Raw genomic sequence first — 19,848 nt, 5'->3', positions numbered from 1 at the left:
TCCTAATCTTCTCCCCATATCTCAGTGGTTCGTGGCTGGCTGGCCCGACAGCGGGTCCATCGCAGGCTGTCGCTACAACACAAAGAGGAGTGCAGTGTGCAGCGTTTCCTGCAGGGGGCCGAAGACATGGGGCTGCGTACCTACGACCAGCTGGTCATCCAAAACGCGTCCGACATTGCGCGAGAGAGCGACCGACTGCGCTGTCATGGCAATAGCCTCCTCAACAACTTGGGCAACAGCCCACCGCTCGGCGAGAGGCCAGAACCGGTGGGCAAGGAGGAGGATCAGCCGGTCAGGAGGTAAATTAGCGACCACATCCACAAACACCTTTATTCAGCCCTGACGACAAACAGGCATAATCTGGATTTTAAAAGGGATGCAGATGTACCTTTTAATTTTGTTCCCATTTGCCATTTGTATGTTGTCTGCATTCCAACCCATTTTTCATTAGATGAGAATTATCCACCATGAAACTGATTATAACCATCAGTCCCCTAAAATTGGTCACAATTTAACAAAATTAAAAAAAAAATAGGTTTGAGTTAAGAATTTTAGTCAGTTTTCAAGAAAAGAATCTACTGCTTTTCTTTGTGTCTTATTGTAAACTGAATATTTTTTTTAATCTGGACTACAATAAAACAATTTGAATGCATCATAGTGGGCTTTGGGAAATTGTAGTCAGCACCTCATTATTTTCTGACATTTTATAGACAATGCAATTAGTTGATTAGTCAAGAAAATAATTGGAAGATCAAATTTGTAATTATAACAGTAATAATGAATATAGTCAACTGTTGCAGCCCCGTTTATTTCAAACTAATGTAATCAACCACAAGCCTGTTCCCACTAAAGTAGGGCTCGCTACAATATAATTAATAATACTAAATGGGATGACTTGTAGTGACTGTAGAATTATTTGGTCTGGAGAACAGCAAACATTCCACAGTTACTGTCGCTCACAGGATTTACGACTGTGTGAAGGAATCATTTGCCTTTATGATCATATGTGTGCGCACGTTTATTCATGTGTACGTATGTTTCTGCAAGTGTGTGCCTGCGTCTGCACAGCGTGTGTTTTGTGATTAATGATGTCATGGTATACCTGTGTGCTGCGGACTTTTAATTGTAAGTTTCATGATGGATAGTCAGATAATGAGCTGCGTTATCAGATTGTATTGGTATTGTGTTGCACCCGTGGAACACTATCCTTCTCTGCGCCTCACCTCATTGTAATTTGGCATATATGCAATAACCCTGGAGGGCTGACTTAGAAAGTGCAAAAATGGTAATAAGAAGCACTTTTATAGGTGGTGCTAAATGAATGATCTTCATTTTCAAAGGCACCTCCCTATATGTTGAGAAATGATGGTCTTAATACCTGAAATGTGACTTCAGCACCAATAAACCCGTAGATGTGTATATGTGCTGCGTTTTAGTGCTTTCTATGGTATGCTGCATAATAAGCGCATTTATCATTGCAATATAATCTTTCTCTCTCTGCAGATAAAGCAGTAGTATATCATTTTTGTTGATTATTGCTGTCATTACCTAACATTGACTTTCATTCCAGGCCGACAATGATCGGTGACCTGTATGCTAACGTCACAAAACTTTTTTGACAAAATGACAAAATAGTTGTGTATTCAAAGAATTACTTAATTCAAAACAGTCACGGGTGTTTTGCTTAAAAGAATCCTCCTAAGCAAACTTTACAGTGCCTGAAAAAGCTAAATTAAAGTCAATAAAGTGGGAAAATTGTCCCACGTAAATTCCTAATTAATTTTATTGCGAGTAGCTGCACCTGAAAAACTAAAATATAAAAAAAAAGTAACCATACAACATTGAAGCAACATTAAAGACACACACATGATTTTTTGTATCCTCTATGTGTCCTTGTACGTGTAACATCTGCTGCTGGGATGGCAGACTGAGCGCAGGGGGGCCTCTAACAAGAGAATGATTGTCAGTGGGCAGACTGGGAGACGAGTCACGCTTGACGTATTGTGGAATGGATTAAAAGGCACTTACATGCACATATTTAACCAAAATCCAAACTCTCCAGATCTGTGTGGTTTCTGCAGGGTTTTTTTTTTTAAACTGCCTTCCGTGATCACCTCCACAAATGCTCGGCGAACCCCCCCGCCTGCAATCGGGGAACTAACAGATGGCTCACCCAGATTAGCCGAGGAAATATCAAACTGGATGTTATCAAATTACCACAAGGAGATTATATTTAAAGCATAATCTCTTCGGCCGTTTTCATCCAATTGCCCTCTTTAGCTCACATTTATGCCGTGACAGTTAAATCAAGCATATATTGAGTTTGAGCATAGCGATGATCTAAATTATATAATTGATTCAATCTGGATCATGAAATGATCTGGAAGGAGAAAAAAACTAAAGTTATGCCTGTGGCTACAGCATCAATGCCGCTTTTGTGCAAAGGATTTATCAAGTACAAATGATGGATGTCATATCAATTTTATTACCTGTATCCTTTTCTAGGTCGGTGGAGAAAAGTGGGAAAGTCCACGAGGGCCCCGTCAACGGGGGAAATCGAGTTATTCGCCACTTTCGTTCCAGCTCAGTACCCATCCCCCTCGCCATGGAGAACATGGTCCATTCCTCTGCCAGTCCACCAGTTAAACCAGCCTTGCAGCAGGTAGCCCATACCAACGAGGAAGGAGCAGGCGGGGGAGGTCTCTCCTCCCCTCGGAAGCAACCTCCACCCAAACCAAAGAGGGACCCCAACACCCGCCTGAGTGCATCTTATGAAGCAGTTAGTGCGGGGTTGACGATGGCTGCCAAAGAGAGCTCCACTCCAGAAGGGTACGGCTCTCCAGCTGGAAGCCCCCCTAAATCCCAGCTGTCCCCCACAGACCCCGCAGGTACATCACTTCTACTGGTCTTTTGCTGATACAACAGATGGTGTTTTTTTTTTTTTTTCCTTTGGTTCCTCATTGCTGTTACACATTGCTTTGACTTGTGCTTAATTGCTTATTTTATGATTTCCTCAGCCCTGGCCAAGCCCCGTCCCCACAGTGATGACTACACAACGATGAGAAAGGTACCTCCCCCGAAACCCAAGCGCAGCCCCAACACTAAGCTCACAGGCTCATATGAGGAGATTAACGCCGTAGCACCCCATCTCCACCAACTGCGCCCCGCTGATGTAAAGCTGGCCTTGCTTTCTCGTGGTGGGGGATTTGGAGGCTTTGGAGGCTTGATGCAGAGAGCCGCCTCTATAGATACTCCGCATGGCGTAGCGCTAAGCCTATACAAGGGCCAAGATGAAGAGGATGTGTACATAGAGATGTTGGGATCTCAGCCACGGGCTCGGAGCCTCCAGGAACCCCCTGATAGCCCAGAACTGGCAGACTCGGAAGCTGTCTATGAGGAGATGAAATATTTCCCTCATGAAGATGGTGGAACTCCTGCCACTGTTGTCACCAAAGCAGCCAAACTGGAGGCTCTAGGCCTAGGCCTGGTGGGATTGGGAACATCTCCTCCTCAAAGTGGGGAGCCTAAACGATTGACACTAGGGGTGACTTCTGCCATGGACATCACTCTCTCACAGAGTACATCCAACAGCGGAGCTTCCAAAACTCAGTTTGGTAAAGATGGCAGCTGTGACATCCCCGCTCCCTTCCCTAACTTGCTTCCCCACCGCCCACCCCTCCTGGTGTTTCCCCCGTCTCCCGTCACCTGTTCCCCAGCTTCAGATGAGTCACCCCTCACACCCCTTGAGGTAAAGAAGCTGCCGGTGTTTGAGACAAACCTGAACTATGCTACTGGCCCAGACAGCCCCCTGTCTCCACAGTATTCCCGCCAGAGGGCTGACTCTTCCCCAAGCCTCACGGTCCTCATGCCAGAGAAGAAGTCTACACCTCCGCTCACCCCTCCTCCTCCACCTCCTCCCCCCAGCGCCCCACCTCCTCCCTACAGACCTCCTTCGCACTTTCCCTTCCCACCTGAGGCCAGCTTCCTGGCTCTGACACGAGCAGCATCTGTCACTGGGAGCTCCGATTCCCCTAAAACATCTTCACAAAGGCCAGGTGGGGAACCGCTAGGGAAGCCGCCTCCCTACTCCCCTGTGAAGATGTCCCGTCCTGAGCCTCGACGGGCCCACTCGTGCTCCTCCTCTCCCCTGCTATTTAACCCGGCCAACGGTAGACCGCTGACCAGCCCCCTGGATGAGCTCAACACTCTGTTCAGCTCTGGCCGCAGCCTGCTGAGGAAGTCGACATCTGGCCGCAAGATGAGAGATGGAGGTCTGTCAGTAATGCTCATATATCCACACACTCACTCCCACTTACACATGTGTACAACACCAATAAAAAGAAGATCACAGCACATATAAAGTATTAAAAAAATAAAAAACTCCTTTTATCTTTTTTCCTATAATCATTATTTTTATTTGCGTTTATACATTTATTGGCTATTTGTCTACTCACAGTAAACCACCAGCATATGAACCTGTTGGTGTAAGCATTGATTTTGTCATTCTGCAAAACTGCATGCATGTCTATGTGTGTGCGCACATTTCTGCAGGAGTGCATGTGTCCATTATATGTTCTATCCACCATGATGAGTTTATGATCAAAGTCTCAGCCTGGCCTTTGCCAGATGATTTATTGGATGCTGGGTGATTACCTTCTGTACAACAATCATAGTGTAGGGCTGCAGGTAAGTAATAACCCCTTTTCCTTGTGTAGGTGTATGACACACATGATCTGTATGTGAGCAGTGAGAGAGGTGAGATGCAACAATATTCAATTCTACAGCTACCCTCTTTGGCCTACTTGAAGCAACCCATTTGTTACAGTTTCCAGTGCAATGCCCTTTGGCTGCTGCAGCTGCCTTCTAATATGTTAGCTAATGAGCTACCTTGTGTAGCCTACTTAGCATCACACTTCACTGTAAGTATGTTCTTGCTATCTGCTGTGTGCTTAGTGCACTGTATGCAGAGCACATACAGGCAGTGACACTGATGCAAAGGCTGACCTTTGCGAAAGCGGGACAAACATATTTGTTTCACATATTCAATGAAATGGGTGTCTCCTCGGGTCAAAGGTTTCCACCCCACATAGAGATTACTTTGCAGCGTTCTTATGAGAGTAGATTTTTCATTGATACCCCACATTGAGAAAACACTAGCCCATCAGAGAAGATAGTAACTGTGTTATCCCACTGTGTTTTTATCTGAGTCTCCGTTTCCTCGAAGTGTATTAGTTGTGGCTGGGTTAATAATGCATGAGCAGTAGAACGATCAGGATGGGTATCAAATATTTAACAGCTCACTCATGTTCTACGGAAAGGAGTGTGACTGCTCAGCAGCACTGAACAGGACATTTTGGTCAATTATCTAGGGGATAAAAATTACAATCAAGCGAAAGTGTATAGCTGCTGATGTCAATAGTCAGTCATCTTATGAAGGCTTATTGTGGAGCTGGTTGACTTGGGTAAGAAACTGTTGCGTCATACTTCTATAACTGTAGCAAGTTCAAGGGGCAGGAAGCCGAACTCCTTATAAGAGACGGTATGAGAGCAAGTGCTTACGCATTTTCCTCACGTGACACCTTGCACTTGACTCTTCGTCAGCACCTGGACCTGCGCAGGAAAAGCGCTGGCATCATGGAAACAGTGTGTGTGACAGGGGAACCGGGCGCTGGGGTATTTTGAGTGCGCAAAGCATGGCGGCTCTCTTAGATCCAAGCGCAGAGGGATGCTGATGGGCTTAACAGGACGGCCTACTTCCGTTCCCTCTCGGCTGTTAAATGACTGAATGTGATACCTGACGCTGTGGGAGTGGCCAGGGGTTACAGTTGCTATCCCAGACATCTCTGTGAAGAGCAGCTGACTCCCCCTCCTCCCCTTACCCTTCCTCATTTTCAGGGAATGAGAAAACCACAGGAATGCCCGGGAAAGAAGGCAGGTGGTTCTGGCAGGCTGCAGGAAATCAGTGTCATAAGACACTTCATACCTCAACAGCAACATATGAAAATCCCAAAATTGGATAAGTCCAATTCTCTTTTATTATTGTCTTCATTGTACAAATCCAAATACTCGCTGTCACTCATCAGCACGAAACCCTCACATGGGCCCTTTTGTCCCTCATGACTAAACACCTATCCCATGGGACCTATAGCAGAGTCTGCTGCGTTTATATTTAGGTATCTTGTGACCATGGGAGGACGAGGAGACACACATTCTCAGTGTGGAACAGCAGCTGATGAATTCCCATTCACACTGCCTCACACATATGTACCCACAGCCACTTACCCAATGCAGTGTGGGAGAGCATGTGAGCCACAAGGAGCAGCAGCAGGCGCAAAGTCAGGCCATGTGAAGTCACCTTCTTACCACTAAATAAATGCTTTTTAAAAGGCTTGGAATCATGTTCAAAGAGGGGTGGGGCTAAGATACTGGAAGATAGTATGTGATTAGCTAAATCATAAAACTGCTTTTAAAAACTGAATTGACCTCGAAAGGCTTTGAAGAGTGTGCTGGGTGGAATATAAATAGTTACTGTATGTGATGCCTACTGTATATGACAAATACTGACATGTAATGTGTTTTCCTCTGGCTATATTCCCACTAGGATTCAATTCTAATATCAATCTGCCAGGGAGGGAAGAATGTGGCTCTGCCCCCACCTCACCATCTCTGCAACTACAAGACAAGAACGCCAACAACCACTCTCCTCACTCCCCGAGTCCGGCTCCTATAGAGAACGGCAACCAGATCTCTAATGGTAACAGCCACGTGTTGCGTACTTACTGTCACAGTTCAACTCACGTATTACATAGATTTTCCAGGTGATTCAAATGACAAGGTTGAGCAGGATAATACAGGTAGTAGAAAAAAAAAGTGGGGAGAAAAAAATGTTTATTATAAAAATATAAGCACCACAACTATATACAAGAATGTACACATATACGGGTGCACAGAGAATATGAAGTTCAAGTTGATTCAGTTATAACCATCGAAATGCTTGCAGCTTCTCTGTTGGGTTTTTTGTTTTTTTTCTCCTTTCACATTTTTACCATTCATTGAATTATTATTATTTTTTTTTTGTTACTGCAATTTAAAGTATGATACCTCTATGGAAACAGCACAACCATGGCTAGTAGAGGAGAGAGCTCAGAAATGGCCTTTGTGTAGTTTGAAAACGTGAATGCCAACATGTACAGCATTTTTCAAATTTCCACAGTCGATTCTGTAAAAAGAATCATGGCTCCATAAACTGCAGGTATCTTACTACTTACATTTTCAATTTGTCTCCATGCTTATCGCCTACCTGCTCTGTATAAACCCTGCCTGCGGTTCAGCTGAGAAGTCCCTGAATTTTTATCACATGACTTTTGCTCACAGCTGAGTTAGTCATGGCTTCCGAGTGCAGAATTTTTTTTCTTTGTTTTTACAGTCTTGTTCGTGCAAATGATCCTTTTTTTACAACGAGATATATGTAGAATAAAGTTGTTTGGAGAAATATCGCAAATTTAAGTTTAGATTTGGTCAGTTTTCTTAACGGAACAATACAGCCATTAGGTTTTAATTTAAAAGCTAATGGTTTTTCTCTGTTTTTACAGTTTATTACTCTAATAAATAGTGTCATTTTGGCTCCTTTTTTTAAGCTAACACATCCTTTGGAGTTCAGAAGATTAAGTAGGATTAGCACAGTCTGTATACTGTACGTGTGTGCGAGGAGGTAGAGTAACCATGTGTTTTGACAAATGCGTAGCGGCACAATAAGCAAAGTTCAGGTAACCCTAACTGCCCCTGGCCATAGAGGTGCCACCTCACAGTTCAGCACGACACACGATACAGGGTTCACTTCATGAACTGAGGACACCGCCAAGTTTTCCAGTGCTCGAGACATGTACTCTACAGCTGTCTGTGTTGTTCAAATGCTATGTAGGAGCCACCCGATCACATTTGCCTTCACTGGCACAATCTTGTTTAACATTGTGAAATGGTGTATATGCTGCAATGCAATGTATTATTATTCTCTACCTGCTACAGTGCTGTTGCTGCAGATGTGTGATTCTATAATGAGAGTATAGTTCCACTGACTCTGCCTGTGGAGTTGGGAGTTAATTTAGCAGGCCAACCTAAGCTGCAAACTCTCCTTTAACATTGTCTTGCCTTTGTCACATCAGAGTCACATAATCGCTATTAACTAATCTTGGAGATGCCTGAAATAAAAGCACTGTGCAGGTGGAGAAGACAGGCTTGTGAAGCATAAAAAGGAAATTATATGACATATTCAAGTGACCTAAGAAATAAGAAAAGAAAACACACAGATACCATAATAGAGAATTTAAATTTAATGTTTGCAATATTCCTTAAACGTACAAAGAAATTCACATATTTTCTTGACATTTTCCTCTTTTTTTTTTTTCCGCATTAGAGAAGGTTGTTTAAACCTCTCTCTGATTGTATGAGAAGTGAGGCGTCCTTCAGCCTGTACCCGTCTCTGTGTGGGAGGACTTCCAGTCAGATGTTGGTGGTGTGTGATACACTTGTGATGTTGTGTGTTCAGGGTCGCTGGAGGATGAAAGTCACAGCAAGTCAAACTCCTCCAGCAGCACCTCGATGCACAGACACATGGACAGCCATCATACTCAGGTAAACACGTGAAGAAAGGCACCAAAATACACACAAAAGAATGCACACACTTTGTATTTCTGTGTGATGTTACCCGATTTTCATTTCAGATGCTTTATAGCAGCAGGTGTTGTGTTCACTTTTGCTTCCTAACACCTTACAAAACACGCAATCCTTCTGTGTCGGATCTGTCATTTTAGTTAAAAACATGCGACTGGGACGCACATGTTTACACGCACAACACACACACAATTACAGCACAACTATATGAGGTTTCCATTGTGTTTGTTGACATTCTGAATGGACAGGAAAGTGGCCTCCTTTGAACACCGTGTATCACTCATGACATGTGAGCTTTTTCTGGCTCTGCAGACAGGTGTACGGTTACAGGATTGAATTTATTGTCCTGTACACTTGCACCCAAGCTCACACACATGCCTACACACAAACAGACACACACACACACACGGCCTCCTCATATGGAACTGATAAAACTCCGATGACCAAGTGGAAACCATCTTGAGCGAAGGGGAGCCTTTTGAAAACCGAGACATACCACTAACTGATAAACCTGTACGTTAGAAAGCTTTAATAATTTAAAGATATAACAATAGAGATGAGGGGGGGGGTTACCAGCAAGATCACACTCACATGATTGACCCAGCACACAAGATGTCTGCAGGGAGGGACGGTCACAACCGAGAGATAGACGCTTTTGTGGTGATTATCATGTGCTCTACCTTCACCTCAGGCCAAAACACTTGAAAACACTAGAATTAGTCTTTTAGCTGTAAAGACCAAACTCTCTTTGCTTCCTTTCATCCTAATTGTCAATCATTAAACTGAAAAGATCCTCAAAATCCTCAGGCATTAATAGATTTAGCTGCTCGTTGAAGTAACTGAAGAGCCGCAGCATTCTGAGGGTGCTCTGCTTCCGCTCTGTATTCGATGAACAACGTGTGCATTAAATTCTTCTAATTTCCTGTTTAAATGATTTCATTCCATTGGCCTCCAAGTGCTACAGTCCGGTAAATATTCTCTGTAACAGAAGAGAGAAGATGAAATTCCAACTAATGTGTTCGCATTCAACATTCTGGCTGCCATTTTAGCCAGTCTATGTGTCTAATGTTTCCAGACTCTGTGACCAATGTGCAGATTTTTTTCCTCGCTCAACCGTCTTTACATGACGGACGCGTTTTGCAAGATCAGCTCGCGTCTCTGGAGCATGAAATTTTACTCGTCAACATCTGTCTGTGTACATCGGCAATTGACTGAAATGTGTTTTTAATGACGTATTTCATTCACATGTGCACAACAAAGCTATTTTTTTTAATTTCTTGGCGATAGAGAAAGGAGGAGCAGTGAGGGAGGCAGAAGGCCTGTTAACCTCCACTGTTTTCCAGAGCGTTTACTTGTTTCCGTGGTCTGATGATGGGACAAATCTGAAATCTGATCACGGCTCATGAATACTATGCCGACCGACAATCATTACCAAGCTGCTGAGATTCAGATAGAAATCATTATTTTCTTATGACACCACATTACAGTGGACAAAAATACAATACAGGATAGCTGTGAGATCAGCTACAGTAACAGTTCAAATGAGTAATAACACAGAATGTTAAGAAGGAAAGAAAGGTGCTGTAAATGGGATAATATTTCTAAAAACATCATTTTTTAAAAAACCTCTAAACTATTTTAAGCATGTGGCAGCTGAAAAGTAATACTAAGTGCAGCCAGATGATATTCCACCTAATACACATGCGTTTCCTTTCTCTGCTTTTGCTGTTAACAAATCAAATCTATTAGCCAGGAACACAGGAATTTATATTTGTATTTTTAGAACATGGGCTTCAAGACAATAACTGATCCACACATGCTGCTTTTGTATCTTTATTGCACAGTTGTACATTGGTCTCATTTGGAAGTCATTTTATAATAATGCAGGTTAAATTGCTAATAGTGTGCACGCTGCACATGCTCTCCTCGGTACTTGGTGTGCCGCCGCGTCACATGTTCCAGAGTGGAGTTGTTTCGCTCAAAACAAAGTTTAATCACGTGGAAACTAATTGAGATTCATCACGGACTGTATCAGTGAGTGACTGAGTGTCACTGTCAGCGGTGCATGAAGCACAAGAATGAGCAAAAAGGACATAGTGTCCCACTTTCGGAGGAGCTCAAGACACACCATTCATAAGGCGATTCCACTAGAGATGTGAAGGCACGCTGTGTACCCACTTCACAATCCTCAGGCTAATGAAATGTTTTACCTCTGCATTCACAGCCGCGTTGAGTTCAACTTATGCATCTTTTTAAGGCTTGTTTGTGTAAGTGGAATAAAATACTAATGTGCCGGCACACTGTGTTCAAGGCTGCTTTCATACAGTGTTTAAAAAAAAAAGAAGAAAAAGAAAAGGTCTGGAGCACATTTCAGCTTCTAATGTAATAGTTTACGTTATTGGAAGGTTCACAGCGAAATATTCAAACTTTTAAGTTGTTCTCTTGTATGAAAATGACTCCTTTTTTCTCTCTCTCTGTCTTTCTCTCTTTGATTCTAATAAGCTTGGCTGTTATTCTCTCGCCCTCCTTTATTTTTTCAGAGGGGTCATCTCAACTTTTCTCCGTTCGGTGCGGGGGCTGCCCTCTAAAACAGCGAGGGGGGCAGGGGGCTCACTGGAAGCCCTGTCCACATGTAGGGATGTGGTGAGTGTATGTCATGCCACTCTGCTCCCCGCCCTTAATAGCAGTGTTTTTCATCGACCCAGCGTGCAATCATGACAGTAATGATCGCCATTTTGCAATAAAGGCTTCAGAAGTCAAAATTAAAACCACACAAAAGTCTCTTTTTTTGCAGTATGAAAGACTTACCTCATGGAGAGGATGGCTTTAAAGAATTTTTAGTTTGGTCTTTTATGGAGATCAGAGACTGTGTTCAATAGTTCCAAGTGTCCAAAGATAAAAACACAAAGGATAAAGTGTGTTCCTTTTATATAAAGACTCAATTCATCTAAAAACATGGGTCGCAGGAGCAGAATTCTTGAAAACCACTGCTTTTGCAGGACGTCATCTCAGGTTTATGTGCTCCCTTTCTTTCCTTTGCTTGCCGAGGCATAAAGTCTGATCTCAGTATCAGTGACATTGCTGCATTCACACCCTCTTTTATTCGTCATTTCTGGAAACTGCAGCTCTTGGGTTTAGCGCTCAGTACACCTGCATATGTGGACGAGTCATATGATAATTACAAGTCGTCTCTTTAGCAATGTCCTTGGTTCAGAATATGCAAATAAGCAAGCGTGCCATCACTGATACATATGGATTTTACCGCTAAGTAGAACTGCAATGATTCGTTGAATAATTGATTGTCTATGATTGAATTAATCGCCAACTAATTTTGTTAATCGGTTACAATAATTTTGTAACAATAAGTGTAGAAATTCTCTCATTCCAGCCTCCTAAATGTGAATACTGTCTGGTTTCTTTACTCCTATATGGCAGTTTACTGGATAAATTTGTGTTGTGGACAAAATAAGACATTTTTCACCATTTTTTTCAACAACTTCTCAGTTAATCAAGAGAAAATGTGCAGATTAACTGTCAATTAAAGTAGATGCAGAGACACTTGAGCCAGAGCTGCAGTTTTTATCGTTGCTTATCCATCTGCTGGAATTTTACGTTGCTGAATCCATCACTTGATTCCCATTTTAACCTTTTCCTCAGCCTCTTTCTCTAGTGTCATTGTTGATGTTACGTGTATAAGCTGTACAACCTCAGTAATACCTTCCACATTTTCATTCTGATGTGTGATGAAATCACCGTGAGAGTGTTGCAGACAAACTGTTACATCTTATTTATGTTTACTGTTAAGAGAAGCTCTTTCGTCTTGGCGCCTTGCTTATGGAACTGATTCATTATCAGGAGTTTATTCATTGCCACGACATAGAAACAATTCTGTGACCCAGTATGCCTTTCAATTAGCTGCATTCCACGCTGTGTTTATGTAGGATTTGCACAACTAACAGGATAAATGAAAATGAAAGGATGAAGGAAGATGGGGGGGGGGGGGGTCAACTCATTTAGGGAATGAATGGACCGGTTTGTTTTGGCCCCTGTAGTGAGTATAGACAACAGCAGTCTAGACTAATTATATAAAGAACTGACGTACTGTTAAATGACTGAATGGTTCAGAGATTGATGTTTTTGTTTATCCCTTCTGGCAAGGTTGAGGCAGAAGTGATGGCATTCAAAGGAGAAGGAGTGGTCACATGTTTGATAAAGAGCCCTAATGTCTAACGTATCCAGAGACATTTCCAGGAAGGAGCTCACTCATACTGTAGGTCATCAGTGACTGCTTCTCTTCCGCTCTGCAGTTCCTCTCTTTCGCACTTCCCGCTCTCCTCCATCAGTCTGGGTGAAATGATCCTAGAAATACAATCTGTTTCATGACCTCCCTGTTTTAGCTGCGTTTAAAAAACAAAAAAACACCTAGAACAGGCATTGATTTTCTGTTTCTTGTGTTAGTGTTTGTCCAAGTGAGGAAAAACCAAATGTATTAAAATGTATTTATATTGTGTGCCACTGTGTGAGCGGTGCAGACACAGCTTTAGATAAATAAATTAGCCTTTAGCCATTTGTCAGCGTGTATATGTGGGTTTACACAATTGCATGCATAGGAGTTTGAATGCTGGAATGTGTGTGTTTTTTATGTGGAGAAGCTCAGAGATTGTTTTCACACTCGGTGGCCTCAGGACATAATGTCTGTGACAGTCCACAGTGACCACTAGTCATCCTACATTATCATACTATTACCATAACATTACCAATGCATTAACATGTTGGTGTGGATACTGGAACCCTCCCCCACACAGGCAAGGGTGTGGTCAAGATTTCAGAGGAGGGTGTGTGTTTCAAACCATTTTTTTTTCGATCAGAAAATGTTTTATTTTGGCTATTTTATGAAAATTGGTGCATCGGTTTTATATTTTTTGATTCCACTCATAACAGTGATGGAAAATCTTATAAGGGAATAAACATATGCAAGTCATCAGACGAAAGGGTGTCGAGTTCAGATACAAGACTTTGATTTCAGACTTCCAATACCAAATCGCTGCACACTGGTTTATTTTATTCTGATATCGCATTATGTCAGAAACTCAGCCAATATTTCTTGCTGTAATTCCTAAATGCGGCATTTATCACCTCAACTCAGTGTCATGCTGACATTTTGAAGATGAGTATTAAAATGTTTTACATTTTTGGGAATCAAGGCCACAAAGTATGAAACCCCTCAGAATTATTAATAGCCAAACTGTATCTGAAGCTCATTGCATTGAGTGTGTGTAAGTGTGCGTGTGTGTCCATGTACAGTCATGCATTGCAAGAAGGACGCGGTGTTCCTACTGTTCAAGTAGCTGGTGTTCCTGCCTGGCGCCAGAGCAGAGAACAGCCTGGCAGGGAGGTGTAAATTATGGATTAGGCTGTTGAGTATTGTGCTTGTGCAGGCAATCAATCTGTATGTGTGTTGGTGTGTGCGCACATATGGATACTTACAGGTATGCGGTTCAGCAGATATGTGCATGTATATGCGTCAAAGTATTTAATGGGAGCAGTGTGCATTTATTGGTGTGCGTGTGCCTGTGGCTATGCGGTGATGTCTGTTGTGGAATGCATCACTAAATGTACTGTATGCTTGGTGATATACTGGAAAAATGTTGCAATTGTAAGCACTCCTGACTTGATTTAGCTCATTGCTCCAACTCCAGCACAGTGGAAAAAGGATCAGAAGTGAAGGGAAACAACTAAAGAAACTGAACATGTAGCTTATTACTCTATGTTTTGGACATCCAGAAGTGACTAAAAGCTATTTGAAACACACCAGTGTTGGACTGAGTGGCATGCTCCTCCATTACGATTTGCACTGTAGTTTATTTGCAGTCAATTCCACATACCTTGTCCTGGTGCTTTAAATTCTCAATGCACCACGAGGTGTATTAATCTGCAGCTGAAATTAGTTGCCAACAAATGCACAGTTTACTCCTTGTTAATAATGCTTGCTGAAGTGCCCGTGTGGTTTGGGAAATAAGCCAGTAGGCAAAAAGTGTTACCGACAGGGAGCCAGAACAAGACATTTGTTCTTTTGGGTGTTTTTGTAGGACTTGTAGACAGAACAATATACAGTTGATTAATGTCTGACTTATCCTTTGGATCTCACCTACAAGGAAGGAAGGAAGGAACTGTTTTTTGCCCTTTAACAGCCCATCAACTTCCACCATTACAACCTAACCCCCCCCAGTTCTTAATCTGGGCTGGATCGTCAGGGCTTGGTCCTGCAGCTGGTATTACTGACTGAGGGAGATTGGAATTCCTGTCTGATTGATTTACCTGGATATTGACTCGCAGATGACTGATGATGTGCTCTATACAGACTGTTGTGTGTATGTGTGTGTGTTTGCACACTTCTGTCTGTAAGAAAACAGAAGAGCCAGTTTGAGCTGCAGAAGGGTCTCTACTGTGATTCACAAGCTCTTCTTGGAAGTGATGCATGTGAGCTCCGGAGACAGAATATGGAAATGAATTGCTGTTAAAGCTGTCATTCAACGGAAGGGATTCCCCCACCCCTCAATGTTCCCTGCTGCATCAACTCTTATGAGATGGCATCGTGCCAGGCCCAGATTCATTTCTGTATTTAGAATGAGGAGAAGTAACCCAGTTGAAGAAACTTCAGAATCAGACAAAGCTGTGTCCTGTTTTTCTTCCTCAGTAGGTTCTAATCTCTCATGGATATTTGGTTAAAGCTTGATATTTAACATTTCTGTCTTCCATTGTTTTGATGCTTATGCAAGGAATGGTAAGACTGAAGGTGGTTTCTTTTTATAAAGCCGCTGTCTGTCATTCTCACTCCTCTCCAATCATAGCTTGGTCATGTCAGCTTTCTTCCATCAGTCCAGCTGGATGTGATAGATGCTCTGTTTATTCCTCAGCTAACCCAAACCCACTCCTTTCTCCATCTGCTGCACCAGGTGTTCCAGCGGTTACGTCTGTCCAACGGGGATGAGAGCGCCGCCCTGGCGGAGCTTTTGCGATGGCGGCGAATGCAGTGTGAGGGGCGGAGTGACTGGAAGCACCGTCCACCCCAATCCCCATCCCTGCCCCCCACGCTGCTCTGGACCAACAGGAAGGCCTCTCCGTGACAGAGGTTGTGTGATACAGTCACGTGTATTGGCTATGAAGTTCCTCCCTCTTCTTCAGCCACACTCGCACATGCTCTTAATTTTTTGTTTTGTTTTGTTTTGTTTTTTAAATCCGGGCCAATAACCTCAATGCCCATGGACTACGCTGAAGCTCCAAGCCCTAAAGCCTGAGCCTAGTCCCTGGGCTGAAGGTTCTGCTTCTCCCCTTTGTACCTGACTGTGGAGGATTCCCCAACCACTATGACAGAAACTCAGCATTATGTGACACTGACAAGTGTTATACATTAAAATAAGTGGAAAGCAGACACAGTAGAGGTTCATGTGGAGGTGGAGGTAATTCTAAAGTTTTCTTCTGAGATAAAACATATGATGTCCATCAGTGGGAGGCTGAATTTAAGAGCAAGTTAGCAGTGTTTTCATGGTGGTTCCAATACTGAGTAGTCCTTGTATTCTGTCTGTATCCAAGCCTATCGTGATGTACTGCTGCACACAAAGGAGCTCCACCCCGAAACATGGTGCTGATTATACTTGACATGCTGTCCTGTGATGCTCCCATGAGTTCTTTTGTGTGCACCCACCCGAGACTCAGACCTCTAAAGTTTACACGTCAATCAAAGCCTTTGGAAACCTCCGATTTTTAGCATCCGTGCACGGGCTTAGACATGGGACCTTTTTCAGGTACACAGCTCTCACTTAGCCTCTCATGTTGGGGCTCTTAAGTGCTACTGCAGCCCTGGTAACGAGCGACCAGGGGTCAGGGCGACCTCAGTATTATCCCAAGGTGCACTTCTCTTCCTCTTTGTTACCACCAGCCTTTGAGGAGTGAATCCCTCTGGCCAAATTTCAAACTACTGCACTTACCTTTACTGTGAGAAGGGGATCCAACAAAAGAACCTGCATTGGTTTAAGGTGTAAAGCTGAAAAATACAAAGCTTTAGCTGACAGGTATATGGTTCATGTTGTGAACATGAAACTCTGTGCCAAAGTTGTGTGAAAGATATATCTAAACGTACAGTTAAAAACTGATGTGTACAGTCGTTCCTGTAGACTTATATATACAATGACATAAATGACCAAATCATAGCTGTTACTGCGGTTCAGTGGTGATTCTGTGGACTGTTCCTTTATGGATCAAAAGTACATGTTGAAAAATAGGGAAAATACAGTCTACACTTCTAAAGTAGCAACTCGACTCTCATTGCGTCTCATCGACACCTGGACAGGCTCGTGTGTTTGGTGTTGTTCAGGAGACTTTCGCACACAGATGAACTTGATTATTGTACAGATTCCTCACAGACACCTCCCGTGTCCTCGCGTCATCTCCTTTCTCGTCATCTGACCACAAACAAACAAGACCTGTTTCCCCACTTGACCCCGCCGAGCCCCTCCCCTTCCCCGATGGATCAAACCGGCTTTACGGGTGTTTCCATGGTAACCACATTGTAAATAGTGACCAGTGTCGTACGTTTTAGCTTTTAATATAGCAGAGGAGCACAGAGGTTGAGCTGAAAGACAAGGGACATGGTAGAGGTGAGATAATACTGTCTATGATGGTGAAACTGAGATCGAAGAATGTCTTGGGTTAGATGCAATGACGGAGGTAAAGAGAAGAGGTTTATTTTAAAATGTGAATATCCTTTTTTTCAGAATGACTGTCTATGGCTATGAAATTCTTTATACTCTATTTAATATTATTTGTTTATTCCCCTCTATACCCCCCGACCCTGTTGTTCTGTTCCTCCAATGCAAGGCAGGTGTTTTTAAGCGTATATGGATGTTTTATTGCACAATGTTTATGTGGTGTTGTGTTGACTTCTGTAATGGGCTGGGTGTGTCCCGACAAGCTGTTTGATCTTCGCAGATCAGTCTGAATTGTTAGAGCCGCAAAGTATCAATAGCTCTAATTGATTTCTCATTCCCACTGATCACCCACAATGTGTCTGATTGATTCAGCCTTACAAATTAGCAGCACCATCAAAGGATCGATCTCGGCTGCTGTCGGTGCGTGGAGGTGCACAAATATTCAAGAGGAATTAAAGGAGGCCGCTGATATTCAGGAAAGAGATGGCAAAACGAGCTGAGCTGCATTTTTTCGACTGACTGGCTGAATGTATAAATGCAAAATTTTTATTCCAATACCTGTGCACATCACGGAATCCCTTTGTATCTTATTATTGGAACATGCGCCTGTATCTAAAGAGTGTACCTAACTGCTTAATGTGATTGTTGTCTTCAGAAGTTATGTATGCAGTTCATTTTTAAAGCAAGTTAATAACAATACGATATTGATTTGCTCCATGATTCACACCTCGTGTGCTGTGATTGGGGCTGCATGAGTACTGCAATGGAGAACTATGTCAAACATTTTTCACACAAGGATTTAAACTCATCTGTGATCAAACGCAGGAATCAACATCAAGCTGCTCAACTTTGCCAATGCCAGTGAAAGAGAATTCCTCTCCTCGGTATTTGCCCTTCGTTATGATCCGAGCTCTGGTTAGTCATGTGCGGTTTTGTGTATACCCATGTTTACAGAAGTCATGAAATGAGGACATTGTTTTTATTGTAATTTAAAGCATATCAGTGCTTTCTACCTTGCATGACCACATGTTGGGCCTCGCCCCCTATAACATGCTCGTGCTGAAAAGATAAAGGCTGTCTAATGTGAAGAACTGCTTCCCGCTGCACTGTGAATCACCACTCTGTCCCCTATGTCTCATCCACACACTTTAATCCACCTTCAGTTGGATCGGCCCGCAAAACGCGTCACCTCCATCCCATAAAAAACCTCAAAGAATTAGCTCAGTCTGTCGAAAGCATACCAAACTCTGGCAGCCAGATTACTGCCAGTCATCTTTGTTAGTCAGGAACCAATAATCATCTGCTCTGAGATCAGCTCTCTGGTGCTGCAGCCAGTGCAGAATGGTCATTCTGTTGTCCCCAGTCCATATATAGATGTCCAGAGAGACACAATATTTCAGCACCTAAAAAGGGTTATCTCACTGCCTTTCATAGTGTTGTTGTTTTTGTTTTTTTTTTAACTGTAATATTTCTTTTGTACATGACATACAGTATATTTTAATCTGCATACATATGTGTTTGTGGAAAGAAAAAAAGATTGTGATATTTCATAATTATTATGTTCCCAATGTTTTATAAGTACTGTACCTGTACAGCAATAAAGCACAATTGTGTCAATGCCAGTCTTTCTGTTTGAGTGTGTGTGTGTGAGAGAGAGAGTGAATATGATCTTTAGCTGAAATTCTAACCTAAAAGGAGAATTGCACCAATTTTACTCATCCAGTTGTTAATTTTGCGCATGTAAAAGAAGTTTTTGTCTTTTAACAGGACATCAGCTGCCAACATTTTAACCTCCTGCTCCTAATCTGCTCAGGATAATCAGGGCTCGGTCCTGCTGTTTGTATTACTGACTAAGGAAGATTGGAATTCCTGTCTGATTGATTGATTTACCTGAGTATTGACTTGCAGATGACTGATGATGGTCTCTATTCAGACTGTTGTGCTGATGTATGTATGTGTGTGTGTGTGTGTGTGTGTGCATGCACTTTTATGTTTTTAACCTGGGTGGGTTAGACAGAAGTACACCAAAGCTCTGTTGCCCACTTCTCTTTCTCTGCTTGATCTTTGTGGCTTTCGATGATTTGAGCGGCCTTGCAGGTAATGTTATTTTGCAAAGGAGGAAAAATTCATTGAATATAACTGTCACTACTTCTGCTGCTGCACTTTACAACTACAGTTCCTGAGAAAATGTGCTTGGATATATTTCACAGGTGGCTTGTTTTTTAGTGAGTGTAAGTTTCTCTGTATTTGCATAAACCACCAAAGCTTACAAGGGATGAGCAATGTTTAGCATGACGCCTATGCAAAGTGACATTTCCCAGGATGAGCGGCTGCGCTTCCAGGCGTTTGCTAACCTGCGGTGGTTTCTGTTAATACTCACGTCAAGACAAGCACAGCTCAGTTGTCTATGCGTCTCCCAACATATATAACTCGCTGAAGTAATTTAGAGGAATGTTTCCCCCAAGCAGGA

The 19,848-nt window shown here is 42.7% G+C and overlaps 1 protein-coding gene across 1 annotated transcript in view; it reads left to right on the top strand.

Annotated features, from left to right (window-relative positions):
* myo16 (myosin XVI) overlaps positions 1 to 19,000 on the top strand; it is a gene marked incomplete at its 5' end in the record, with an annotated part of 73,164 nt that extends 54,164 nt beyond the window's left edge. Inside the window, 6 exons of the mRNA XM_008301804.1 lie at positions 26 to 299; positions 2,506 to 2,888; positions 3,018 to 4,271; positions 6,602 to 6,754; positions 8,546 to 8,631; positions 15,627 to 19,000. Coding sequence (XP_008300026.1) covers positions 26 to 299; positions 2,506 to 2,888; positions 3,018 to 4,271; positions 6,602 to 6,754; positions 8,546 to 8,631; positions 15,627 to 15,797 — 2,321 coding nt within the window. The remainder of the gene's footprint in view (positions 1 to 25; positions 300 to 2,505; positions 2,889 to 3,017; positions 4,272 to 6,601; positions 6,755 to 8,545; positions 8,632 to 15,626) is intronic.
* Positions 19,001 to 19,848: the final 848 nt, after the last annotated feature.

Source organism: Stegastes partitus, unplaced genomic scaffold, assembly GCF_000690725.1.
Source record: "Stegastes partitus isolate 25-593 unplaced genomic scaffold, Stegastes_partitus-1.0.2 Scaffold1717, whole genome shotgun sequence".
NCBI lineage: Eukaryota > Metazoa > Chordata > Actinopteri > Pomacentridae > Stegastes > Stegastes partitus.
The sequence above is the reverse complement of the archived record's forward strand: the minus strand, read 5'-3'. Positions and strand labels throughout refer to the sequence as shown.